This window comes from Pseudopodoces humilis, chromosome 15 (assembly GCF_049639895.1).
Source record: "Pseudopodoces humilis isolate 2021_Gansu_Grassland_sample_001 chromosome 15, ASM4963989v1, whole genome shotgun sequence".
Lineage (NCBI taxonomy): Eukaryota > Metazoa > Chordata > Aves > Passeriformes > Paridae > Pseudopodoces > Pseudopodoces humilis.
Window position 1 is genome coordinate 20,434,222 of NC_142214.1, and position 22,475 is coordinate 20,456,696.

The following is a 22,475-nucleotide window of genomic DNA, read 5'->3' on the forward strand; positions in this document are numbered from 1 at the left end:
TGTGTCTGTCCTTATAACCGTGTGTCTGTCCTTATAACCGTGTGTCTGTCCATGTAGCCGTGTGTCTGTCCTTATAACCGTGTGTCTGTCCTTATAACCGTGTGTCTGTCCTTATAGCCGTGTGTCTGTCCGTGTAACCGTGTGTCTGTCCTTATAACCGTGTGTCTGTCCGTGTAGCCGTGTGTCTGTCCGTGTAACCGTGTGTCTGTCCGTGTAACCGTGTGTCTGTCCTTATAACCGTGTGTCTGTCCTTATAACCGTGTGTCTGTCCGTGTAACCGTGTGTCTGTCCTTATAACCGTGTGTCTGTCCTTATAACCGTGTGTCTGTCCGTGTAACCGTGTGTCTGTCCGTGTAGCCGTGTGTCTGTCCTTATAACCGTGTGTCTGTCCGTGTAGCCGTGTGTCTGTCCGTGTAACCGTGTGTTTGTCCGTGTAGCCGTGTGTCTGTCCGTGTAGCCGTGTGTCTGTCCGTGTAACCGTGTGTCTGTCCGTGTAGCCGTGTGTCTGTCCTTGTCGCGTATCCCTCCTCAGCGTTTCTCGGCCTTCGCCCGGCAGGTGGCGCCGAACACCACCGCCCTCTGCCCTCGGGGCCTCCATGGTGGCAGGTCCTGCCCACTCGGTAGTGAGCGCCCCGTGGGCCGGAGCCGCGGGTGGGGCGGCCGCTCAGGGACTGCAGCGGTGCTCAGGTAGCGCCGTCGGCGGCAGCGAGCAGGCGGTGCCGCGGGGCGGGGAGGGGCGGGGAGAGGAGGGCCGGGGCGGGCCGGGGGCTCTGACAGGACCCGTGCCGCCCTGCCAGTGCCGATTCCGGTCCTGCTGCCGCCGCCATGAGGAGCCGGAGCAACTCGGGCGTGCGTCTGGACGGCTACGGGCGCCTGGTGCAGCAGACCATCCTCCGCCACCAGGTGCGGACCCTGACCGGGAATGGGGAGCAGACCCGGGGCCCCGGCGCGCCCCGCCGGCCGCTGGGCCAGGGAGTTCCATGGGAACGGTGCGTTTCCTCCGCAGGACGCGGTGACGGGGCTGCTCCCCGCCAGCGCCGACCACCAGGACGCCTGGGTCCGGGACAACGTGTACAGCGTCCTGGCGGTGTGGGGTCTTGGCCTGGCGTACCGCAAGAATGCCGACCGCGACGAGGACAAAGCAAAGGCCTACGAGCTAGAGCAGGTAGGAGGGAGCAGGAGCCGGGGACGGTGTCACCCGAGGACCGTGTCACCCCGGTCTGGTCAGCCTTTGGCATAGCTGGGTCAGGGGCCCAAAGGCACTGCAGCGAGGGCGAGGACACGGCTGTCCCCCAAAGCGGGAGGTAATAGGAATGGATGTCAGAGCCTGCTCTTCCCAGACCACACTGGAGCCCAACCAGAGGGTCTAGATACCTGGGTCTGGCTTGTTCTGGGGTCACAGCCCTTTTCTCAAGGGCTGGGGAGCCATGTCCTGCAGCCATGCCCTCTGTCCTGCTGTATAGACAGCCTTGGTGGCAGACCAAGAAATCTTCCCTCTGCTGTTGCCCAGGGGCTGTGAAAATGTGAGCAGGGGCTCTTGATTACAGACGCCGATCCCCGCAAAGGTCAGCAGCCAGCTGATCCTGAGTCAGGGCTTCTCCTGGAGATTAACAAACCTGTTTTCCTTGTTCCTGCAGAGCGTGGTGAAGCTGATGCGGGGGCTGCTCCAGTGCATGATGAGACAGGTAGGGGCTGGGGAGTACCTCTGAGTGTCAAGTGGTCTCCTTAAAGCCCAGCTATACCACAAAGGCTATCATCCTAGCTGTACCAGCCCTCCCCAGCCTTCCCTGATAAGCAGAAGGAAGGCCCCCTTCCAGCAAGTCTTGAAATAAGTTCTGAGTGAGCGTCTGTCCTGGGTGTGATTGAAGTTCCAGAGCTGTGGGCTGGAGGCCAGTGGAGCCTTTGCCAGCTGCTCCCTGTCTCATGGCCTGGCAGGATCTAGGATTCTACAGCTCTCCCCCCTGAGGGCATTTGGGGTAACCCTTTTCTCTCTGCATGGTGCAGCTGTGGCAGTGGGCCCTCCACTGCTGCAGTTCTGTGCCTCAGCAGCATGTGAGCCTGCACTCACTGCCTTGATGAAGAATGGGAATGATGAAGAATGGCCCAGGGTTTGTGGAATTTCTGCCCTGCCAGGCACAAGTCCATGTGCTCCACTCGTGGTGTGGGGCAGTCCTTGGCTCAGGAGCTGTCAGACCTCTCCAGAGACAGGGTTCAATGAATGCCTGCATCTCTTTGCCTGTCTCAAGGTGGAGAAAGTAGAGGCCTTCAAGTACAGTCAGAGCACCAGGGACTGCCTGCATGCCAAGTATAACACCCATACCTGTGCCACGGTGGTAGGAGACCAAGAATGGGGTCATCTACAGATGGATGCTACCTCCCTCTACCTCCTCATGCTTGCACAAATGACGGCCTCAGGTAATGCTGGGGACTGCCATTGCAGCTTCAAGTGTGCTGGTCTTCAGGTTCACCAATGTCTCAGTTTGAGTGTAGCTTTCCTGGGTGCCAAGCTGTTGCAATAGCTTTTGGGACCCACACTGTTTTCTTATGCTCACAGTACCTGAGGTGGGTTTGAACCCCTTGATGATGGTCTCTCCAAAAGCCCCTGTTAGTCTGAAACCCCAGTACTGCTGTAAGGGGTGGAAGTGGAGATGGAGTCAGCTAGGACATAGCTCCTGTTGGGCAGGCATGCAGTGGGGAAGAGTCATCCCTGAGCTACTGCAGCCCCATCCTGGGTATGCTTGTGGGCTTAGAGCAGCTAATGTGAATTCTTCCCTCTGCTTTAGGCCTCCACATAATTCACAGCTTGGATGAAGTCAACTTTATCCAGAACCTTGTATTCTACATTGAAGCTGCCTACAAAACTGCGGTGGGTGCTGGGGAGATACTGGACTGGTGTCTAGGAACAGCTGTGGGTTCTTCCTGAGCCACACGAGCACCTTCTGGAAGCACCATGGATGGGTGGGATTCAAAGGTTTTCTGGCTGCGTTCTGAAACAGTGCCTGGTTCACAGGACTTTGGCATATGGGAGCGTGGGGACAAGACAAACCAGGGCATCACCGAGTTGAATGCCAGTTCTGTCGGCATGGCCAAGGTGAGCGGGGAAGAAATGCTGGCTGGTGGGATGAGGACCACTGGTGGCTCTGAGCTGCTTTTTGAGAGGGTGGGTTGGGCATGATGAATGCTCAATGCCCCGTGCAGTGTCTGTCCCATGCAGATAGGTTCCTGGGGAGCAAAACTCTTCTTGTGCACTGGGATAAAACTGTGCCCTTCTAGTCTGAGTTTTGTCTGAACTGGAAGTGAAAAGTTAATCAGGGGTGTGTGGTAGAAATGTCCCAGGCCCTTTTGATGTATGGAGATGTGGTCCCATTTTGACCAGAGATGTTCTGCAGCCACAGCAGGGTTCAAATTTTAAATTTGGGCAGTGCTTTTGCACACAAGAACTAGCATGGAGTGAGAGCTCATACAGATGAGCAGCATGATGAAGGACACGTGTCTTTGAGTCTCACCCTACTTGCAGGCTGCCCTGGAGGCACTGGATGAGCTGGACCTCTTTGGAGCCAAGGGAGGCCCACAGTCAGTGATACGGGTGCTGTCAGATGAGGTGCAACACTGCCAGGTGAGACCCACTCAGGTGTTACACTATTGCAGGAGGAACTGATTTTGCTGGGTTTGCAGTGTGTATGATGCCTGGCCTGACAGCCTAACCACCTTTCCTTTCCCTTTGCCCAGTCCATCCTCCACTCAATGCTGCCCAGGGCCTCCACATCCAAGGAGGTGGATGCCAGTGTGCTCTCTGTCATCTCCTACCCGGCATTTGCTGTGGAGGACAGTGAGCTGGTGGAAATCACCAAGCAGGAGATTATCACCAAGCTGCAGGTGAGCATCTCTGTCCTTGTCTCCTGTTCCCAGGAGATAGCTGCAGTCCAAACTACTGTAGCCCTTTTTTTCCCAAAAACACGTTCTGTGGGGGGTTGCTGGGCATGTCCTCTCCCAGTCTCCATGACCTGTGGCAGGGGTGTGCAAAGAAGCAGCCCTGTGTGCTGTGGCCCTGGGCTCTGATTGTGGTACCTGAGTGCTGGGTGAGTGAGGGAGGGGGTGTTTGGCTGCAATAAACACCCTGTCCCTGCTTCTGCACTGAAGGCACAAGATATCTCGCACTGTGCCTCCTGCTCAGGAAATCTTTCCCTCCCTTCCAGGGGCGCTATGGCTGCTGCCGCTTCCTCCGGGATGGATACAGGACTCCCAAAGAGGTGAGTGTCCTCAGCCCTGCCACCTGGCAGTACTTGACTGACAAGCAGCAGCCCACCTGAATGCAGCACAAAGGCTGTGTTGGGGAGCACTGGGAAGACAAGAGCCCTGAGTAGCCCCAGGCAGTGTCATGGGTCTGGGCAAGGCTCCCCAAAATACCAGAGCTCATTGGAGAGATGGTACATCCCACCCATAGCAGATGGCCAGAGGCTTGCTCTGCCTGTGTCCTGGGACCCAGTGGTGTGTCCTTCTTAGGCTGAGAGAAGGTGGGACCAGTGCCCAGCATGGGAGCCCTGCTGAGGTGGGCTCTCCCAGGGCTGCACCAGCCTTGAGCAAGGACTGGAGGCTTGGGGAGGTGACTGCAGAGCCGCTGCATAACAGCCTTATCTACAGTAGCTCCGGGGGTCACAAAGCTGTTTCTGTCTCTCTTAGACCAGCAGTCAGCTTGGGTACTGCCAGAACGGCCGTGGGAGCAAGTGGAGAGTTTGCTGCTTTGTGGAGAGAAAACAGGAAAATTTTATAAGCAACAGTCTCATTTGTTAATTGCTGAAGTAGGAAATGATACTCAGAGGCTCTTAAGTCATCACCAGCTGCTGGGCCTGTAACCTTTGGTCATGGGTACCTCTGAATGCTTCTCCTTTGCTGCACCTCTGCAGACCTGCCCATAATAGGCAGCATGTGTGGCTGTCCCCCTCCAGAGCCAGAGAGAAGCAGCAGCACCTCCAATCCAATGTTCCCAGTGCTTGTGAGCTTTGGCAGCATGCAGAGTTGTGGATTACTTCTGGGGAGCATGGAAAGGGCAGCAGGGCTTGCAGAGGCATGCAGCTGGCTGGAGTTGGATGGGATTTTGTAAGCTTATGGCTGGAGTGCAGGTAGAAGACATCTCCTTCTGTCCTCTCTGCCTGAATAGTCTACTAAGGCCAGCACTTTCCCTTCTCTGCAGCAGACAGAGCAGTTAGCAGGGAGGGTCAAAGAAAGGGCATTACACCACACAGAGCTGTGGTGGAAGGACTCTGTGCAGGCAGCTCTTCATTCTGACAGCTTCCCTTGTGTTGGGCTCACAGTGGCAACACATGGCAGGAGGGACCTGCAGGAACCTCTCTGGCCCTGTGTGACCAGCCCAAGCCCTCTCACCTGGCTGGGTCAGCTTGATGATTCTGGAGGAGACAGGTGCTGAGAGGCTCAGGCAGAGCAGGCGAGGCAAAGGGGACCCAGCACAACAATACAACAGCACAACATCTGGGGTGTTCTGGAGGCTCTCCTGGGAATGAGGTAGACCCCAGAAAGGGTAGGTCTCTCCCTTATCAGTGCAGTGGGCTCAGGAGGGGGCAGTCCAATGGAGAAAACAGGCTGGAGGTGAAACTGCTTTTCAGCTCCGTCTTGGCCATCTGCAGAGGAGGGCTGAGAAGACATTTGAGGCTGGCGTCTCAGGAGGAAGAGAAGCCCTGCCAGTTTGAGGGGATCCTGTTATGTACCACTTGCCTCGATGTCACTTACAGGACCCCAAACGCCTCTACTATGAACCTGCTGAGCTGAAGCTGTTTGAGAACATTGAGTGTGAGTGGCCTCTCTTCTGGGCATACTTGATGATTGACGGGATTTTCACTGGAAACATGGAGCAGGTAAGAGAGTTGAGACCTGTGGGGCTAGTGGAAAAAAGTCCTTGGCAGGAGAAGTGTGCAGAGGAAGGATGAAGGGAGCCATGACCAGCAACAGATCTCTTTCTCTTCCCTCTTTCTCTTCCCTCTTTCTCTTCCCTCTTTCTCTTCCCTCTTTCTCTTCCCTCTTTCTCTTCCCTCTTTCTCTTCCCTCTTTCTCTTCCCTCTTTCTCTTCCCTCTTTCTCTTCCCTCTTTCTCTTCCCTCTTTCTCTTCCCTCTTTCTCTTCCCTCTTTCTCTTCCCTCTTTCTCTTCCCTCTTTCTCTTCCCTTCTCAGGTGCAGGAGTACCGGGAAGCCCTTGAGGGGGTTCTCATCAAGGGCAAGAATGGGGTACCTCTGCTGCCAGAGCTGTACAGTGTCCCACCAGATAAGGTGAGTGACCCTGAGCTATGGTGGGAAGCAGGAGTGTCTTAGAGAATCACAGGATATTCTGAGTTGGAAGGGACCCACAAGGATCATGAAAGTCCAACTGCTGAAACTCCTGGCCTCATTACCAGATAATTAAGTTTTAACTGCTTATTAAGCCAAATCGTTACTGAAGGGGCACATGTAGTTCATGGAAATCTCATGTATAAAAAAGATGGCTTGGAGCTGTTATGAAACTGTGTTGGATAAAAATTGGGGTTTTTATTCCCAAAGCATTTCTTGCTCCCACACACAAGAGTTCTTTGCTGACAGTCTGCTTACTCAGCGACCCAGTGCTCTAAGAGCTCAGGACAAGTAGACCTGGGCTGAGTAGGTGGTGCTGAACTCCAGTTCAGTGGTGAGGGATTTGTGTGGGCCTGGTCTAAGAGCAGTGGCCTTCGGATGCCCGGGTCATCCAGAAGAGGTGTGCTCCTCACCAGTACCAGAAAGCATCTCTGGGTGCTCCTGAGGCATGTCAGTCCTTCTAGTGGGATGGCTCAAGATGGGAAACCAAACATGGTCTGAGCAGCTGCTCTGTTGTCTGGCACAGATGCCTGGGGCAGTCATAAGAAGAGAGGAGGAATGTAACCAGTCTCTTTTGGACCCTCTGTGACAAATGCTGCTGTCGGGCCTTGTTTTAAGCCTTGAACTGCTGGACTTCAAGATGCAGTGAGGATGCTTCCTTAAGCATTCTTTGTCTGTGGCTCCCTTCTTGACCTCCTGCCTTGTCTTCCAGGTGGATGAAGAATACAGGAATCCACATACAGTGGACAGGATACCCATGGGCAAGCTGCCACACATGTGGGGACAGTCCCTCTACATACTGGGTTGTCTGATGGCCGAGGTAGGGTCATCCTGAGTTCCGGGTAGGGCTGTGGGACTAGGCTTTGAGCTGTGAAGGTGCAAATTCTGCCACCTGCTTTGGGGAAGTTGTCACTTCCATCCCCCAGGACCTCTTAAAGGTGGGTTGTCCATAGGCATCACCCGTTCTGCCCTGCCCATAAAATGTTAATCTCTTTATACCTTTTTTCCATAGGGGTTTCTAGCTCCTGGTGAAATAGATCCTCTCAACCGCCGTTTCACAACTGTCCCTAAACCTGATGTGGTGGTCCAAGGTGAGGGAAAGGAACCAGTCCCAAACCCCTGAGCCTGGCAGGTGGGGGAGACTCTGGCTGTGCAGAATTCACAGAAGGGGCTCTGGGGTGGCTCTGCTTGCTGGGTTGCAGCCCAGTCTCAGCCCTGTCCAGGTGGGTGGAGGACAAGGGTGCAAGTTCTTCTGTTTCATCCTGTGTTGACCCACAACACCATCACCTGCTGCAGCCTTCTCTGCAGACAGGTTGAAAACTGTCTTCCTGACACTTGGTGGGGAAAACTTGTATGTATAGAGTGTTAGGAGGGGCAAATCAGACTTCTGCAGTGGGAACTGGTTCCCAAGGGATCCCAGACAGCTTTCTCTCTTTGGTATGGTGCCTTGTATGTGTCCCCAAAGGCATGGGGCAGTGCTGTCACATCCTCGTGCCTCTGTTGCCCTGAGACTGTCCTCTCTCCACAGTGTGTATCCTGGCTGAAACAGAGGGGATCAAGGCAATCCTGCAGAAGGAAGGCATTGATGTGGAGACTGTGGTGGACGTCTACCCCATCAGAGTGCAGCCTGCTCGCATCCTCAGCCACATCTATGCCCGGCTGGGTGAGCTGGGCTCCCTGCTTCTGTAGCAAAGGTGGTGCAGAAGCATCTGTCCCACCACTGGCACTTCTGCTCATAGACACTCGTGTCCTGCTCTCTGCTTGGCTGATGAGGGCTCTGCTGCCCATTTCTAGGCCTGATAAAGCCACTGATGGCCAAGGGGAACAAGGTGGCAGACAGTGCTGTTCAGTGTGATTCTGGCAGGGATAGAGCTTTGGCTTGCAGTTGCACGGTCACCCCAGGAACAGAGACTTTGATCCCTATAGGTTGAACCTGGTGTGGGCAGGAATTGTCTTCTGTTCCTGTACTCAAATCTGGATGGGGGAGGCTAGCCAAGCCCTAGGAAGGGTCTTCTGGCCATCCCTAGCTAAGAGAGCCCAGATGGATGTTGCTGTTGGGTGGGAAGGGCTGAGTGTGAAGGGAGGATGTGCTTACCTCTGCATGCTTGCTCCTTGATGCTGTAGCCCCTCAGGCGTGGGGTTTGTTTTGCAGGAGCCAGAGATTTAGCCTGGGCCAAAGGAGACACCTGATCTTCTGTGATTTAATTTGGCAGCTAATTTAGGCCACCAAAAGGCCAAGTGTGACATGAGCAGGGGGAGCAGCCTGGCAGCTGCCAGAGCTGACAAGCAAAGGGTGATGCCGTTGCTGCACTGTCCTGGGCTTTGGGAGTAATCCAGGAGTAATTTGAATTGAATTGAATGCTGATAGAGCTGTCAACTTAGGGGGGCCAGCCCTATGCAGAAGGGCACCCCTGGCCCTGCTCCAACTTCTGACGTGCCCAAAGACCAGAAGGTGTGACACTGCAGAAGTCAGGACAGGCTGTGTTGCTGTTTCAACATGTCTCTACCCCTCTGGGCAGGTCAGGGTACAGAGAATTACTGTTCCTTAGAGCTGTACCAGCTTGATACAGGGTTCTGGGATATCCCAACTACAAACCAGCATTTCTGTGCTGTCTGGTAGCAAAAAGCTTGGCACTACTTGTTGTTGCAGCCCCTTTCATGAGGACGCTTGTACTAAAAACTCATCTTTCTGTACTCCCAGGCCGCAACAAGCAGATGTGCCTTACTGGACGGCCCTACCGGCATATGGGTGTCCTTGGGACCTCCAAGCTCTACAAAATCAGGAAGAGCATCTTTACCTTTACCCCACAGGTGAGTGACATTGCACAGGCTCATTCCTAGCTGTTCTGTGATATGAAACTGGGCAGGAAGTTTCTTCAATGACTGGGTACTCAAGGAATTCTAAGGTGTGACCCAACACTCTCTGAAGAGCCTGGGAGTGTGGAGTAGTCCAACTCTGTGGCATGAGGCAGCACAGTTGGTGGTTCTGGCTGTGTGGGTTTTGGGACAGTTTGAGCCTTTTAATGATGAGTATTGGATGAAAATCTCTGCTCAGCCTGACAAGGACACCAAGAAGAGGCTGATGGCAGTCCAGGGACATGTGTCCAGGGGAAAAGCAGTGTTGCAAGCCTAGCTCTCTGAGGTGTGCATATTTGCTTGGAACAGGCACAACACGGACTGGCTGTGTGGGGCTGGATGCTGCTGCTGCTGAGCTGTGGCGTTAGTTACGTCCTCATAGTTATTAGTGGCCAGTAGCTGCCCTGGATGCTGAGGGTCCCTTGCTAGGCTGTACTAGCAACTGCTAAGTAAGGTGGGATGAGCCGTCAGTGCAAAGGCGTGTGCCCTCTGGGTGTGCAGCGTGGCTAGCTTGACTGCGTGCCTGTGGAAAGACATGGGTGGCACCATAAGGACCTGGTGACTGCATGAAGGGCCAGTCATGTCTCTTGTTGTCCTCACAGTTCATAGACCAGCAGCAGTTCTACCTGGCTCTTGACAACAAAATGATTGTGGAGATGCTGAGGACAGACCTCTCCTACCTCTGCAGCCGCTGGAGGATGACTGGGCGACCAACCATCACTTTCCCCATCTCTCACACTATGCTCGGTATAGATACTCCAGCCTTGCAAGGCCTTTGGCTAGAGCATCCCTGGAAAATAGCTCTGCTGGAGGAAGGGGTTGGGCAGATGTGTGACCATCTCAGTAACAGGGACATGGTAAGGCTGGAGCAGCCAGTAGTGTCCTGTGAAGAGCTCACTGCTCAGAGGAGCCATGCTGAGTGGGCAGCTGGCCAGGCAGCTAACAGGGTTGGTTGCTTGTCAGGCACTAGTGCCTTCAGCTCAAGGGCTGTTTGCTGGCACAGGTGTAGTCAGGCTCCAGGCAGATAGGCTTATGGGAAGGCCTTTTGGGGGCAAGACCAGAAAAAGCAATTTCTCTATAGAAGTGTTCTTGGTGCTCTTTCTACATCTTGACTCTTCCCTAAGACTGAGCACTTCCTAAAGGCTTTCCTAATCAACAGAGGTGGGGAAAACAGTAAACCAGAAGAAGCAAAGGCACAGTGTAGAACTGACTTGCCTGCAGCAGCTCATGCCTTCACTGTGAGCCTGGTGCAGGAAGATGACTTTGTTCTACTTTAACACCTTTCTGTCTCTCCTTGTGTACTTGAAATCCCCTTAATTTTTTGAGCATGCCTTTTGCTGTGGTGCCTCCTGCCCTTGACAGTAGCCAACTCCTCTGCTTCCTCATGTGAAGGGCAGATATAGAGCAGGGGGCTATTAGGTGCTGCTGTCTTGTACTGCTTCAGAATAAGGTGAAATCTGAGGAGCCTGGAGTGCATTCTGGCATGGTTTTCCTTGAATCCAGCCTGGACAGTCCAGAATTTCCCTTTTTGGGTGGTGCTTTTGGTACCGCAGCCTGATCATGTACCCCAGAGTAAGGGTCTGGCCATGGTGCTTTGGGTGTCTGAATGCCCAGCTGGCCCTGAGTTACTTGCTGGGAGCAAGTTTGAGCATGAGAGCCTGACTGCCTGTGCATCTTCCACACAGATGAAACCAGCAGCAGTGTGCATCCCACGGTGCTAGCGATGCTGCAGAAGCTGCAGGATGGGTATTTCGGTGGTGCAAGGTGAGTGCAGCTTCCTGCAGTGCAGGAGGGAGGGGGCTGATGGCCTACAAAAACTTGGTTATAAGGATACCTTCTGGGCAGAGCATAGGCTGTGGGGGAGCAAGATGGGGAGGATACACTGGAGTGTGCTAGGCTATCAGCATGCCCTGGGGCTACAATCACAACAGAGGAGATGAAAGAGAGGACAGAGCTCTTAATGTCATCAAACCCCTGGCTGCAGGATTCCTCTAATAGCTTTTGGGCAGCCCTTCCATGCCCACTCATGGCTGAAAGAGTTGCAGACAGCTAAAGTAGACCCCAGCGTGTGTATGATCCTGGTAAACGTGTCTCTCCCCATCAAAGGGCTTGCCCTGGAGCCAGGAGGTACAGGCAAGGGTATCACCTCCCCTTTCTTCTCCATTTGACCTTCCTATCTCTTGCCCAGAATTCAGACTGGTAAATTGTCGGAGTTCCTGACAACGTCATGCCGAACACACCTCAGCTTTATGGACCCTGGGCCAGAGGGTAAGGTCTTTGCCAAGAGTTAAAGGCTCAGCAGTGACAGCTTTAAGAAGCTAGATGCTGAGGAGTGGCAGCATGGCTTGCAGGTAGCAGAGGATGGTAAGGGAGAACAGGCCTGTTCTCCCTCTTCCTTCAGAACAGGGGTGCAAATGCCTAACTCACCCTTACAACCATAGCACCCAACCTCCCTGCCAGTATGCACCAATGTGTTCGTCATGTACTTGGGTTTTCACTATGTTCCCATCTGACCCTCTGTCGACCTTGTCTGGAAAGAGCGGCTCTGACCTTCATAAGCTGCTGTGTGGAGAAGAGATAAAGGGTTGGCAGCCTGCCTCTGCTTGGGAGATGTGGCTGAGGGTCTTTGATGCATAAATGCCAGTGCAGAAGGTGATAGCACAGTGACCAAGGTGGTGGGGAAGAGCCACCATGTCATTAATTAATCTGTTTTTTCCCAAAGCTTTTCTCCTCCCCTGCACAGAACTGCTCCAGTGAGTGCCAAACTGAAGCCTTACTGCTGTGTAGAGAGTACCTGAGAATGCCTTGGCCCATCACAGTATGAGGGACCCACCCTTGTGCTGGGACCATGGCAGGGTGCAAGTTTTGCTGTTCCTCTTGCAAGCAGGACTGGGGACATCTGTGTGACCTAGCACTGGTCATCATCAGCCTTCCCACTATCTGTTTTACCTCTGCAGCTCCTGCAGCCAGTGAATGTACTGCTGGGACTCTGAATGCTCATTTTTCTTGCCCTTCTCTCACTTCACCTGCAGCCTCCTTACAGGCTGCATCAGGGTTAGTCCAAGGTGTCTGCTTCACCTCCCAGCTCCAGTGAGAGGATCTGCCTGGCCTTTCAACAGCATCTTAAAGATGCTAAATTTTAAGGTTTTCCTTTGGTCAGATGGTGCAGCCAGGCAGGTGAATGTTCTCAAGGGTGGTGCTTAGAGGATTTTTCCAGCCTAGCCTTCAGGCACTGTCATGAGGCATTCTGTCAAGGGGTGGAAAGGGGATGCCGTGCTGCTTCAGGTGCACTCAGTAGCTCATCTCCTGGAGCTAGCACACCTCCAGGTTTGCCAGCTGGAGAGCAGCATAGCTTTGCCCTGGCCCACTGTAAGTGCACTGACATCTCTGTGTTTTATCTGGGGCAGTTCCTCCCCATGGGTCCCCTCTCACTTTTACCTCCTGACTGAGGAGAGACGTGGCCTCTGAGCACCCTCTTCCATGCTGCTCTTAGTTCGTGATGCTCCTGATGTGGTGTTTGGAGCTACTTGAAGCTGGGCAAAGAGCAAGGCAGGAACTATAACTCTTCTTGTAACTCCAACTTGCAAATAATTGTTGTAAAACCCACCTTGCCTTGCTCCCTTGCTGGAGTCCTGCTTGGAAGATGCCCTTGCTGTGCTGTGTTGCTTGTAAGTGGTCTCTGCTTGGACAAGCTGCCTCTGGCTCTACCTCCCCACTTCTTCCCTGGAGAGAAAGAGTGAGGGTTTTCCTGCAGGGTTTGAGTGAGACACTCCTGTCCTTGCAGAAGCTTGGATCAGAGACATGCTGCAGCCCTGTTGCTTCCTTTGTCAAGGTGGGACACAGAGGGAGCCCCAATCTGGGGCAGGCAGTGTCCCAGGCAGGAGTGATGCAGGAACAGGGGTGCTTTGTGTGCCGGGCTGCTGGCACTGTGCATTAATCCACCTGGCTGACAGCACTGGCCCTACATTGTCACTTCATGCAGCCAGCAAAGCTTTGTCCCTGCTGAGGCACACCTGGGAGCTCTCCGGGCCTTTGAGTGCCACAACTCAAAGTGGCTGAACCCCTGCTGTGCTGCCTTCCCTTGCAGAGGACACTGATGATGAGGTTGCTCAGTATCTGGATCACCTGCTGCAGCACACGACTCCCCAGTCAAACCTGCCTCCCACCACCCAGCGGGGAGGGCTGAGCCGCTTCAGGGCTGCTGTCCACACCACCCGTGACCTCATATCCCTGGCATCCAAGGCTAAGGACCTGCATGTCCAGAGTGAGTAACTCCAACACCCTCCCCACCTTCCCTTGAACCCAAGGGTGAGGTTGAAGTGCTTTGGGAGCTTTCACAGCTGTATGATGCTGGGGTTCCCATGGATTGCAGAGGAACTAAGCTTTTACCTGGGCAAAGGCACTTTGTGTCCATCATGTTAGTCCTGGCCATGCAGTATCTTGGAGTTGGTGCCTGTGCAGCCCCATGAAAACTCAAAGGATGGCAGCTCCCTGCAGTGTTCCTCTGAATGGATAGACAGGGGCTGCTTCTCCCATAGCCAACTTCTCTGCAAGGACTGCTGGGGAAGCAGTGTCGGACTGTCTGAGGTAGTTTGGGGTAAAGTAGTGGTGATTGGGGCTGGACATGTCTCTGCCAACCTGTGGGGTTTTTTTTAGATGTTGGGATGTATGTCCCCGTCAGGATCTTCCAGGCATCACAGCAGTCGGTCAAGCTGCTGAGTTCACCCCATCAGCATGACTTGGACAGCAAGGTGAGCTCTGTCTTTCCCAGACTGAGCTATCCTTTCAGCTCTAGCCAGTGTCCTTGCAAGATTGCAAGGGAAAGTCTTGTTGTTTGATGAGGAGGGAGTATGCATGGGTCCCTTTGGTGCAGGGTGCTGGTGGTGCTAATCAGCAGCACGGGTCTCCCCCCAGAGCCATGCACTCTACACAGAGATGAACTTGCCACGTGGTGAGGATGGCAATGTGGACTGCAAGGCACTGGTGGACCAGCTGCGCATCTGCCCCTCGCTGCAGGAGCAAGCAGACATCCTTTACATGCTCCACATCCTCAAGTAGGATGACACCTGTGTCCTGAGGGCTAACTGTGCATAGAGCCCGGGGGGCCTGCTGTGACAGGCAAATTGCTGGATATAACACAGCACCTCCTTCACCTTCACAGGGGACCTGAGTGGCACACGGGGCTTGATAGCGAGCCTGGCCCCACCGTCAAGGAGCTCCTCACTGAGTTGTATGTGCGGGTGGGGGAGACACGCCAGTGGGCCCTCATCCGCTACATCTCTGGCATCCTCAAGAAAAAGGTTGAAGCTCTGGATGAGGTAACAGCTATACAGCCAGCCTCTAGGAGGCTGAGGTCTGTCAGGGAGGAGGCAGCAGAGTGAGCAGGTGAACCATGGCTTCATCAGCTCTGTCTCCCTCTGCATTGTGCTAAGTCCCCAAACCCTCAGCTGTTGACAGCAACCACCTTTCTGTCCCCAGGCCTGTACTGACCTCCTGTCCCACCAGAAACACTTGACGGTGGGGCTGCCCCCAGAGCCACGTGAGAAAACAATCTCCATGTGAGTGTGGCACCGCTCTCTCTGCAAGCATGCTGGGCTGGGTCTGGATTTGAGCCTGCTGCTCTGGGGTCCATGGGCAAGGAGTGGCCTTGGGTGGCTGTCCCCAGCCTATATGTCTCCTCTTGGGGCTGTACAGACTGGGGGTATGCAGGGTTTGTTCTGCTGCCTCTCACCTGCTCCGTTGTTTGTCCACGTCCCAGCCCGATCCCCTATGAGGAGCTCGTTCGCCTTATTGATGAAGCCAGTGAGAAGAACCTCAGTGTGTCCATCCTCACCCAGGTGAGGGGCCAGCGTGTCAGGGGACCCCACAGCTGGGTGTCTGCCCTCGTGAACAGCAGTGAGGTGATCTGCCTTTGCCCCTCCAGGAGATCATGGTGTACTTGGCCATGTACATACGCACACAGCCTGCACTGTTTGCTGAGATGTTCCGCATCCGCATTGGGCTCATCATCCAGGTGATGGCAACAGAGCTGGCACACTCTCTGCGTTGTTCAGGTACATGTGGCAGGGACAGCACTCTAGCTGGGGTAGGTGCTGTGATGCTTAGGGCTCTGTCAACCAGAAAGGAGTACTGTTAAAAGTGGGTAGCTCAGATTAGAACAAGACCCTGCATGGAAGTGCCAGTGTCTGCAGTTGGACATGTTCTTGAGCAGCACAAACAAGTGATTGCACTGCAGTCTCCATCCCAGCATGTATTGGGCTGGTATGGGATGAGTCCATGTTATAGGCAGCACCTGGAGCTGCTGTATGTCCTTGCCAGATGAGTTCCTCTACTAGTGCTCCCCCTGCTCATATAATGGCATGCAGGGTAGAAATGTCCTAGGAGGACTGTGAGGCAGGCTATAAAGTCACAGTTCTCTTCTATCCAGCTGGAGAAGCCACGGAAAACCTGATGAATCTCAGCCCATCAGACATGAAAAGCCTTCTCTACCACATCCTCTCTGGCAAGGAGTTTGGGGTGGAAAAGAGCGGTGAGTCCCAGCGGAGAGCATCTCGGAGCAAAGCTGAGTGCAGAGCATGGCCAGATCTACATGTTCCTACCTATGAGGGGTGTGTCCCTGTTCTCCCCTATGTTCAGCACAGTGGCTTCAGTACTGGAGGGGTCCAGCATGAAGCTCTGCTCTTCATAAGGATGGTGCTGAGTGATTTCTGAGATCAAGCCCAAATCTCATGGCTGTTTGAGCTTTGCTTAGTTTGGCACTTGACCTGGCTGGGTCTGAATTGAAGCAGCTCTGTACAGAGCTCATGGATCTCTGATGCTATTATGTTAGAGGGCAAGGTTGTGCAGAGGTACCAGTTCCTGGGCAGCAATGAGGGATGGCCATGCCTCGAGCGATGTTGCCCACTCTAGATGTCTCTTCCCTAACAGTGCGTTCAGTGGACTCATCGCTCACGACTGCTGTCTCCATCTGTGACATGGGAGCTGTCGGGACCGCCAGGTCTGAGCGCACTGGCCTCGTCAGGCTGAAAAGTGAAATCAAACAGGTGAGGGCAGGTGGTGCAGGCCATTCATGACAGGTCTTGTGGGTGAAAACCAGCTGCAAACCAGGCAGAACTGATGGAAGAGTGGGTGACACAGATGCTTCCAGGAGCTAATTTTGTCTCCAGTCCTGCCCTGGAGGTAAAGCTGGGGTGAATCTGGTAGTGGGTAGGGGTTGCTCTGGCAGTTCAAGGGGAGCATAGGGGTGCTTGAGAAGGTGCAGGGATGGGGAGGACCATGTGGTGTCCCAGGTGTGTCTAGTGTCTTGGTGGGCATCATCCAACAGCAGAAACTTAATTTCCTTCTTCTCTTGCAGCAATTGGATAAACGTAGGCAGTCTCTGCCTGGGAGTAAGGTGAAGCCTCCCTGGTCCTGCAGCCTCAGCTTTTGCCCCTCACGCCGTGCACCAGGGCAGCTTCCCTGCATGCACAAGTCAACGAGCTTCCCTCAGCTGCTGCAGCAATGAATTGGCTTCCCCTCTAAGCAATTGCAATTACAGCCAGCTGGGAGCTGTGCTCAAATACATTATTACATCCACAAAATCTGCTGAGCAGGATGGCCTGATGCTGCCAGTGCCATGACCAGTAGTGATTCTGCTGGACAGTTCCTGCAGCCTCCCCAGCTATTTCTTCACTGGGGAAAGAGGCCTCTGGTCAGCTACAAATGCCTAGGATCTCCTCTTGTGATCAAGAGAAGTCCTGAGCTCTAGAAGGTGTCTTGTCATCAAAGATATGGAGCTTGCTGGGTCCAGGCTGATGCAGCAGAGTTAGGGCCAACTTGCTGCAGTGTAAAACCTGACATCACAGAGGGTTGTCTGTGGGCAGTAGCCTTCCTACTGGTCCTCCTGTCTGCTCAAGACTACATCCCTGCCCATACCAGCATCCAGCAGAGCGGTAGCAGTCCTATTCCTGTGTGCACACCAGCACAAACCACTGCTGCTGCAGCCCTGGCGTGTGCAGCCCTCTGCAGCTTTCCTTTCAAAACTCCCTCTGTCTCCAGCCAACCCTGGCCCTGTGATAACTGCCCTGTGCCTGACCCTGATTTGTGCTGCTGCTGCTGCTCTGTTTGCTGTGACTGCTGCCCTGCCCTGGCATGGTCTCATTTCCATCTCTTCCTTTCTCCTTCAGCCCCTCAGTTTGCAGTCTGGGGATACCAACCTAAAGTCCTCTCTCGTAATGTGTGTTTGTTGGCTGCACACATGGGGTTTGTCCTGTTTGTGGTTGCAGGAAGGAGTTATGCTCTGGGGGCGTGCTACAGCGAGCTGGGGCTGTAAGGTGGGCTTTGCTGGGGTCAGGGGGTGGCAGCTTTGTCTTGGAAATGAGGCTGGAGAACTACAAACTCTCAAGGAGCAGCAGACTGCATTCCTGTGGGATATTTAACTTTGCAGCAGTGTCTGTGGTTCTTGTTTTGTCTACCCAGTCTGCTGGGCACACAGAGCTGCTGGGAAAGGACTCACTTTCAAGCATGCTAGAAGACCAGGACAGTGCGGACACCCGGCAGGGCCAGTGGCAGCGGAGGCGCCGGCTGGATGGGGCCCTTAACCGAGTCCCTGTGGGCTTCTACCAGAAGGTCTGGAAGGTCCTGCAGAAGGTGAGTTAGACATCAGCTGGTGCTCTCCATGCATGTGAGCCTCTGGTCCCAGGCACCAGCTTTGCCAGGGGAACTGGGACACTCAGGGCTGGTCCCTGATGTTGTGTAGATATGTGTTTCATAGATAAGGCCTCCAGCTGACCTTGGAAAGTTGTGGACGATCGATGTGCATGCACTGCCTTGTAGTCTTGTAGGACCTACCTCAGCCTACACCTTGCAGAGGGGAGCTGGGGTCTGCTCAGGTGCTTCATGCACCAGGCAGACAAGGGCATGGCTAGAGCCACAGCTGAAGGTGCTCTGGGCACAGCCCATCCACAGCATGGTGAGCCAGGGAACAGAGCCCCATGCAGTGGGGCTCTGCCTGATGCTGAACTGATGGGAAAGGAGTGATGCTGTATGGAGTCAGAAGGTGGAGCTGGGGTGTATGGGTATCATGCACCAGTGCACAAGTGGGAGCAAGTTTGTGAGCTGTACCTATGTATCTTAGCATGGTGTTTCTCCAAGCTATAACCATGATCTCTCCTTCTTGTTCTGCAGTGCCATGGCCTCTCTGTGGAGGGCTTTGTTCTTCCCTCCTCAACAACCAGAGAGGTAGGAGGTTCATGTGAATGGTGAATGGGGCACATGGGTTATTATGTGCTGATTACCCTGGGGGATTACCCAGCATAGCTCAGGAACTGAGCAGGTGATACAGTGCTCTAGGTACACTTCTTTTTACCTCCTCACAGATGACCCCAGGAGAAATGAAGTTTGCTGTGCATGTGGAGTCTGTCCTCAACCGTGTGCCCCAGCCAGAGTACAGGCAGCTGCTGGTGGAAACTATCTTAGTGCTCACCATGCTGGTGGACATGGAGGTGCACACCATTGGTGGCATCATAGCTGTGGAAAAGATCTTGCATATAGCCAATGACCTCTTCTATGAGGAGCAGGTAGGGGCCAGGCCTCACCCAAGGCTGCTGGCTACATTCCCCATAGCTGTGCAGGGCTCACCCACTTGGAGAGCCCTGCCTGCTGTCCCCATTGTGTTCACAGGGCGCAGCAAAGCTGTAGTGTCTTCCTCCCACTGTTCATCATCAATGTGTCACAACAATGAGTGCAACAGAGTATGCTTGGGATGGAAGCTGATGAGGAGATCACCTCTATTCCTAATGATGTCTTTCTGCTTCCCTGTTCAAAATCCAGAAAGCCCTGGGCGCTGATGAGCACATGCTGGAGAGGGATCCGTCGACAGGCATCTGCAGCTTGCTGTATGACAGTGCACCGAGCGGCCGGTTTGGCACCATGACCTACCTGTCCAAGTCAGCGGCCTTGTACGTGTACGACTTTCTGCCCACAGATGGCTGCTCCATGCAGTAGCTCTTGCAGTTCCTCGTTGGGTTGTAGGTGCTCTGGGATGGTTGTTTCATGCAGCTTGTAAAGATGAACACTAGGTTAGTTTGCAAGGCAGCCTGTGTGGCCATCTCTCCTCCCAGCCCTGGCCTCTTGGTGGGTGAACAGCCTTCTGAGGAACTCCAGAGAAGGCATGTATCCTAAACTGACCTGTGCCTGTGTGTCCTGCAGAGCAAGAGAAGGGCTGATCTTTGAAGTGTGCTTGTGTTAGAGGGTTCTGTCTGCATGACTCCTCCTGAACCATTACCCCCAGAATTCTGAGGGAGTTGGAAAGGGTTCCCCTGACCAGACCTGTGTGCTCAGCATTACAGTGCTCTCTGACCAGTTCACACTCTCCCTGCCTCCAGCAGGTTTGCAGTTAAAAACTGCTTTTTATTCCAAATCTGCAGGATTTATGCTAGTGTAGGCTGAGGCTCTTGCTCTTCCTGCTGCTGATGGAAAAGTTTTGCTAGAGGAATAGGGGATGGTGCCTGAGCCTTTCTCCCAGCACATCCAAATCACGATGATCCAGCCTCGGACACAGCTGTGCTACTTGCAAGCTGGCAGCCCATCATCACCTGCTGGGTGTCCTGTCCAGCAGAGCTGCAGAGGTTGTGGTACCCAGGATCCCTTTGCTCCCAAGATGCTAGTACAGGGCTTCTGGCTGGCTGGGACATGCCAGTGGCCGCCCCTCTGTGCCATTTACTCTATCCCTGGCAGTGGTGCTAGTGGCCAAGTCACAGCTTCCTGAGTTCTTGTGCCCTGTGAAGCAGCTCTGAGCTGGCTATTTGGTGTTACCCATGCAATCAAAACCATGTTGTAATGTTTATCTCTGGCTTCTGCCCCATCTACCCCAGGCTTGCACAGAGAGGGGTGGGGACACAGTGGATCCTTGCTGTAATCTGTCCTGCAGGTCAGCCCCAACTCAGGATGGTGCAGTTGGACTGGTGAGGATCAGGCACACATGCCACAAAGTGGTGGAGGAAGTGGGGGTCCCTTTTGGCTCCCTGGTTCACCTCCCTAAGACTTCAGGTGTGTTCCAGTACATGCAGCACATTGAGCAACAGGCCAAGAACCCACACTCGCACCCTCTGACCTTGCAATGTCCCACAGCTTGTAACAAGCCGGCCTGATATCATCTATGTCCCCCTCCAAGACTTGTTTACAGCTCTCAGTAAGCAAAGCTCTGAGCAAAGACCCTCTTCCTCTTTGGGAAAGGTCAATCCCATCTAAGAGCAGCATGCCTTGTTAAAAAATTATTTAAAAACCTGAAATTGTGCCAGTGACATCAGCCACCAAGCCATACATTCAACAGGCTGAGTCCATCTCTTTCAATGTCACTGCCCACAACTGGAAGGACAGAGGAAAGAACCTGTATTCCAGAATCCCTTACCAGTCATCTCCAGGCCCTGAAGTCTCCTTTGATTGCCCTTGGACTATGAGTTGCAGTTTCTTTGCCACCCGCATGGAAGAGCAGCGGTGGATAACAGTGTGAAGCTGAATCCGGCTGGGAAGTTTCCTAGTGCTGTGCTTAACCTGGGCCCCAGGGAGGCAGTAGACTTCCTTAAGAGGACCATCTGTGTGGCATATTGGACCCTCAGAAAGGACTCATCCACGATTCTAACCCATCTTTCTAATGGAGGGGGACATGGACCAGGGGTGTCACAGCCATGGCAGTACCTGTTAGTGTAGATGGACTAACGTCCACATCATCTGTTGCCTGGCCATACGCATGAGACCTTCATACCTGCTGTACAGAGGCAAGGTGAGAAAGGAGGGGATTTACCTCCACCTACTCCTTCCAAGTTACTGGCTTCACCTGGCAAGGGAGAATACAGGATCCCCTTGAACCTGTGTATTTTGGGGTGGGTGTTCCTGTCAGGGAGAGCAGAGCCTGGTTCCACCAGTCTTTTCTCAGACTCCCTTATGCCCCTTAATCTTTCTGTGTCCTCTCTGAGCTGAGCCCCAAGGGTGGGCAGATCTTGGCCACATCAAACACAGCTGTTCTCACTGCTGCCATCCTTCCCAGTGAAGGGCTCTGGCACTCCCTGCACCCAGAGGCCTGGATGGCTGTGTTTTCATGAGACCTCTGTCTGAGGGGCCACATTCACTCTAGGCAGCACAGAAGATGTGGTTTCTGCTAGGGGGATGTCGCAGCCTGAGCTCCTTCTGAGAGGGTGATGGATAGCAGCTGAACTTGTCTCTTGAGCTGGGTGACAGTGCCCGTGCCATGTGCCAACACCACACTCTGCCCATGCAGCCTGTGGTGCACCCAGGGCTGGCTGTGTGTGAGTGCAGAGATGGTTTCCAGAGAAAAATTGGCCACTTCATTGTGGATAGGGCTGGCTCCAGAGTCAGATGTTTTCCTGTGTGTGTGCCTGTGTTTTCTGATGTCCAGGTGGGTTTGGCCTCAAAGCCAGGTGCTCTCTTGGGGTGGAGGCTCTCCTGTACATGTGGTTGTGTGGGAGATTGTGCTATGAAAAGACAGTGTCCAAAAAGGAGACAGAGGAGTCCTGCAACTTTATTCAAATAAAGATAGAGAGTCCACTGGGGCATCAGCCTGCAGAACAGTCTCTCTAGGGGTTTCAGAGAGCGCAGCATCCCTTTATCCCAAACTCCCAGCCGCACGTTACCCTCTTCCTTACCCCATTGGCTGAGATACTAGGAAGGTACAGCCTTCCCGAACTGCTTACCACATATTTTCCCGTTGAGCCTGTCATTTTCCCCCAAAGTTCAGAAACTCAGGCCTGTGTGGATCTATTTGTCTGTTTCAGGAGTCCAGCTGTCTGGGTTCCGTAACAAACCCGTGGCTTGAAGTAGGCAGAAACATTAACACCCATTTCTAAGATGTCAACACCCATACCCTCGCCCATGGAATTGTTTGTAGAGACATTAGCACACATCTTTCCTATCGATGCCTTAAGGCATCACTATCATGGCTAATCCCTCTCTGTGTGATCCCTGCTCCCTCCAGGGGAGGCTGGAACGGCGCGAGCCCCTGCCCGGTGCCTTTCTCTGACCCGAGGGAGCCGGTAGGAACTGCCGGGGTCAGGGGGCCCGGAGGTGCGACTCCTTGAGCGAGGCGGGCGCCGCGTGGGTACTGCGTGCAGGCCTCGGGCCTTTTTAAATAACATTCTTAGAGAATAAACACCACCCCGAGCTGCGTGGGGCCTCCAGTAAAAATGTCTCTAACACTAGTTGGTGGCATGTTCTTCTGCGGCCGGGCTGGGGGAAGGATCGTGGCGGGGCGGGCCTACAGCTCCCGGCACGCCGCGGGGCCGGAACTGC

General features: G+C 53.9%; 1 protein-coding gene across 4 annotated transcripts; it reads left to right on the forward strand.

The window, feature by feature from the left end:
• The first annotated feature begins 570 nt into the window (after positions 1 to 570).
• PHKA1 (phosphorylase kinase regulatory subunit alpha 1) lies at positions 571 to 22,374 on the forward strand. 4 transcript variants are annotated; one of them, XM_088062641.1, is made up of 35 exons: positions 571 to 687; positions 798 to 903; positions 1,007 to 1,165; positions 1,638 to 1,685; positions 2,247 to 2,415; positions 2,784 to 2,866; positions 3,011 to 3,091; positions 3,518 to 3,616; positions 3,730 to 3,876; positions 4,197 to 4,250; positions 5,748 to 5,870; positions 6,183 to 6,278; positions 7,048 to 7,155; positions 7,348 to 7,426; positions 7,864 to 7,998; positions 9,037 to 9,146; positions 9,794 to 9,938; positions 10,877 to 10,955; positions 11,380 to 11,459; positions 13,279 to 13,455; positions 13,848 to 13,942; positions 14,106 to 14,245; positions 14,353 to 14,509; positions 14,670 to 14,749; positions 14,950 to 15,028; positions 15,115 to 15,244; positions 15,619 to 15,720; positions 16,119 to 16,234; positions 16,546 to 16,584; positions 17,357 to 17,503; positions 17,649 to 17,819; positions 18,357 to 18,410; positions 18,548 to 18,748; positions 19,002 to 19,129; positions 21,962 to 22,374. In XM_088062641.1, exons 2-35 carry the CDS (start codon positions 826 to 828, stop codon positions 21,984 to 21,986), a joined length of 3,714 nt encoding a protein of 1,237 aa, XP_087918767.1. In that variant the 5' UTR covers positions 571 to 687; positions 798 to 825; the 3' UTR covers positions 21,987 to 22,374. The 4 variants fall into 4 exon arrangements, with proteins under 4 accessions (XP_087918767.1, XP_087918765.1, XP_014111972.1 ...); XM_088062639.1 differs by having other exon boundaries at positions 19,002 to 22,374; XM_014256497.2 differs by lacking the exon at positions 17,357 to 17,503 and having other exon boundaries at positions 19,002 to 22,374.
• The last annotated feature ends 101 nt before the right edge of the window (positions 22,375 to 22,475 follow it).

Bases quoted from the DNA above. Each gene is read 5' to 3' on its own strand.
- PHKA1 (XM_088062639.1), top strand. From the start codon at position 826: ATGAGGAGCCGGAGCAACTCGGGCGTGCGTCTGGACGGCTACGGGCGC. The intron at 904-1,006 runs GTGCGGACCCTG...TTTCCTCCGCAG, and splicing joins AGACCATCCTCCGCCACCAG to GACGCGGTGACGGGGCTGCT. The intron at 17,820-18,356 runs GTGAGTTAGACA...CTTGTTCTGCAG, and splicing joins TCTGGAAGGTCCTGCAGAAG to TGCCATGGCCTCTCTGTGGA.